The sequence below is a fragment of the Octopus bimaculoides genome, chromosome 13 (genome assembly GCF_001194135.2).
Source record: "Octopus bimaculoides isolate UCB-OBI-ISO-001 chromosome 13, ASM119413v2, whole genome shotgun sequence".
Lineage (NCBI taxonomy): Eukaryota > Metazoa > Mollusca > Cephalopoda > Octopoda > Octopodidae > Octopus > Octopus bimaculoides.
The window spans coordinates 40,889,267-40,893,166 of NC_068993.1; the positions used below are offsets into that span (position 1 = coordinate 40,889,267).

General features: G+C 37.9%; 1 protein-coding gene across 1 annotated transcript in view; it reads right to left on the reverse strand.

The window, feature by feature from the left end:
* Window positions 1-47: 47 nt before the first annotated feature.
* The window catches only part of LOC106879282 (mediator of RNA polymerase II transcription subunit 16), a 38,468-nt gene continuing 34,615 nt past the window's right edge, over window positions 48-3,900 (reverse strand). Inside the window, exons 7-8 of the mRNA XM_014928778.2 lie at window positions 2,723-2,825; window positions 48-1,134 (exon numbers count right to left, since the gene is read on the reverse strand). Of these exons, the coding sequence (XP_014784264.1) occupies window positions 434-1,134; window positions 2,723-2,825 (804 nt within the window). The 3' untranslated portion in view covers window positions 48-433. The remainder of the gene's footprint in view (window positions 1,135-2,722; window positions 2,826-3,900) is intronic.

Here is a 3,900-nt window from a genome sequence, read left to right on the forward strand (position 1 = left end):
AAGGCCCAAATATCATAGTCACAGAAAATACATCAAAAATGTTAATTATTTAATGAGATTTTTATTTGATATCAGAAAATATTGAATGACGTTTAATTTTTTCCTTACTTTTTTTTTTCTTCAATGTCAAAAATAAATAAATTATAAAGTTTCCTAAGAACCTCAATTTCATTTTTTTTTTTCAAGCCTCAGACTCCCTCCCAACATCAGAATCTTCACTGGTTATTGGGATCAGGTTGCTAAATGTATGGGCGTAACCATACACCCCAACCAAAAGGATTTGAAGAAGGAATGGCTGCAAACTGATATGATGATGTCTCGAGAGTATTTTAGGGGACATGACATGTTGAAGGGAATGAAATTTATACAAAATGGTAATGACGACATCTAGATTGTTCCCAGGTAATAGTGTTGTATATGAAAGACGGTCTAGTTAAGTGATAGTCCATTTCCATTGTCCTCCACAAAGACAAGCCGAAGCCCACCGTTTCTCCCAGGCTTTCATCGACGTCGCCGATGAAATGCTTTGTACTAACGATACTGCGCCGCATCGACTACATTCGCGGACCGGCTCTGCTGGTTTTTCACCAAGGTTGATCTGACGAACTATATCATACATCTGCTTGCTCTCCGTCGTAATGTCTGGTATAGTCATAAACTGCTGTTTTTGTTTACAGCTATACACGTAGTTGGGTTCGACGCCGATCTGAAACGTCTGCGGTGTTGACTGGTGGAATATCGCGTAACCTAGCGTGTCTTGACTGAACGTCTGACGTGTATTTCTGATCATCACTTCACTGGTGAGGTGACAGCAATCACTAACAAGACCCTCCTCATATTCGACACTACCACCTTCCTTTACGCACAGCCAGGCTTTCGTTAACAGTTTGAATAGATGGGACATGCACTCAATCGAAGAGTTCATAGTGAAAAATGGAAGGCAATTCGGATTGATGTGGCCCCACAGGCGTATGATGACAAAGAGTTCTCGCAGCACGCTTAGAACAGAACTGTCCCGAATGAGTAGAGAACCAGGTATGTCCGAATATGACTGTTGCAAAGGTATGGAACCCAGAAGATGGAGAGTAAAATCAGCAATCCACTGAATTAAAGGCTGGAAGGACTGTAAAGAGGCTGAAAAAAAAGAGAATTATGTTAAATGTTATCATAATTATATTGTTATTATTATTATTATCATCATCAAGGCAGTGAGCTGAGCTGGCAGAATCGTTAGCACACCAGGCAAAATATTTGGTGGCTCTTCATCTATCTTTACGTTCTGAGTTCAAATTCTGCCGAGGTCGACTTTGCCCTTCATCCTTTCAGAGTCAATAAATTAAGAACCAGTTGAGCACTGGGGTCAATGTATTCGACTTGTCCCCTCCCCCAAAATTTCAGGCCTTGTACCTATACTAGAAATTATTATTATTATTAAGGCAGTGAGCTTGGCAGAATTGTTAGCGTGCTGGATAAAATGCTTAGTGGCATTTTGAGTTCCAATTCCGCCAAGGTCGATTTTGCCTTTCATCATTTTGAGGTTGTTAAAATAAGGTTCTGCTGCAGGTCAGGCACTGGTCTGCTTGGAATGAAGGCAAGGAGTTGGCTCTGGACTTGCACAGTTCACTTTCGATGCCAACCTGCCAAATACCAACTCTGATGCTATGACATAAAGAGATCCAGTAAAATCACATGCTATGTTCCAAATACCAGCTGAATAACAATAGTTATTTCATTAACTTATAAGAAACAAAGGCATTGCATTTCAACAGAAATAAGGTAACAAAATTTAATTTTGTTAACTACAAATGCTATTAAAGAAGACCAATACATCACTAGATGGTAGCTTGGAAAGAAATTATTTTCTACAACCCATTAAACTTTAAAACTAATTTATGCAAACAGGATAGCATGCTTAATTTTAAAATATAATTTAACCTTTTTTATTACCATATTTCTGCTGAAATACACTGCTTTGTTTCAATGAAGAATGAGTTTGTTGTTAATAAGCTGGTATTTGAGACATAAATTAATGAAATTTTAATGGAAGGTCTTAATTCAGATCACTTTAAAACAACTTTTATATCAGAACTATGAGTAGCCTGCGACAGGTTGGTATCAAGAGTTGAAAAATAGTCTTATCTTACACAAATTTGACCCTTTTTAAACCATTAACATAGAAAAAAAAAAAAGAATTCAAACCAGAAAGATTTAACTTATAAATTTAAGACACTGCCTTTAATATATAGACACAACACTGAAATGATTTCACAGTATAAAGGCCAAAGTTTTTTTAACTTTAACCCTGGTAGCCAGTTGTATTAAATATAGACACAAATAGCAATTGCCACATATCACCTCCTCCAATACCCCCTCCCCTCTCAAGGGGAAGCAGGTATTGAAGGACTGTGTCAGTATTGGTGACTACCAGGGCTGGTTCCATGTAAAAACCTACTTTGCCTGTGCTCGTACCACGTAAAAGGCACTCAGTCCATTCTGCAGGGTGGTTGGTGTTAGGAAGGGCATCCAGCTATAAAAACCATGCCAAAACTGACACAGAAGTCTGATGCAGTCTTCTGCTTGGCCAGTTCCTGTCAAGCCAGCAGAGAAAGGAAACGTTAAACAATAATAATAATGATTTTGAAAAACAGGAGATATTCCTACAGTATTATTGGCTAGTGCTGATATTAAATTATTGTTTATAACAAATTTGTAGAGTACTTACCAGCATCAACAAGGAAATCACTGAATTCTAAATTTGTCAGCAGAATCAATAATTCTGATTCACTGCTTTTGTTACAAAGCATTGATAGTTTCTCAGCAGGATTCTACAATGGAATAACAAAAAACAGAAAATTTTAAAACAGTCTTTTACTGTGATAGTGTTGTGGTACTGACTTGAAGGGTTTAGTCAAGCAAATTGATCCCAGTACTTTTCTGTATAGCCTAGCCTAGACTTATTCTATCAGTATCTTTACACTGAACTGCTAAGTTCCAGAGATGTAAACAACAGGACTTCAATAGTCAAGCAGTGAGGGCCGACAAACATAAAGACAGACACACACACACAACAGGCTGCTTTTCGTTTCCATCAACCACAACCACTGACAAGGCTTTGGTTAGCCTGGGGATCTAGTAGAAGGCACTTGCCCAAGGTGCCACACAGTGGAAATGAACTTGGAACCATGCTGTTAGGAAGCAAATTCTTATCACGCAGCCAACACCCTTTTCATACAAAACTAAGTTTTTAACAATTGTTTCAGCAAGCAATGAACCATTAAGGTACTTAAAGTGACTACTCCACAAGAAGGTGACAAATAATAGATTTTAGCACAGGGTCAACAATTTAGAGGGGTAATAATAATTCTTATTCACTAGGCTGTTGATACAGAGTACATGCATTAGTGGATACAATGATAAGGACATCATTACTTTTAGTAGAGGAAGATAGGTTCCTAGTTCAAATCTCATCTAGAACTTGGTACATATTGAGGAATAAGATGCCTGATGTTAACTAGAGATCAAAGTGATTCAAGCACAAGCATCATCATAGCTTCTGCATCCAGTTAGCCAACTCCTTTCAAACCGTCCAACCCATGCCAGCATGGAGATCAGCCATTAAAAGACATATAAACGATGAGCTTCTTTCAGTTCCTTCTGCGAAAACCACTCACAAGGACTGTAGTAGAAGACACTTGCCTAAGGTGTCACACAATGGGATTGAACTTGAAATCATTTGATTGAAAAGGTAACTTCTCAATCAAACAGCCACATCTGCATCTATATACAGCACTGAAAATAAAAAGTACCCCAGTTTCTGAAATCAGGGACTATTTTAGCAGTCTCATCTATGTAGCAGAACTTACAGAATCGTCACATTAAATACTAACATTGTTGTTGGTA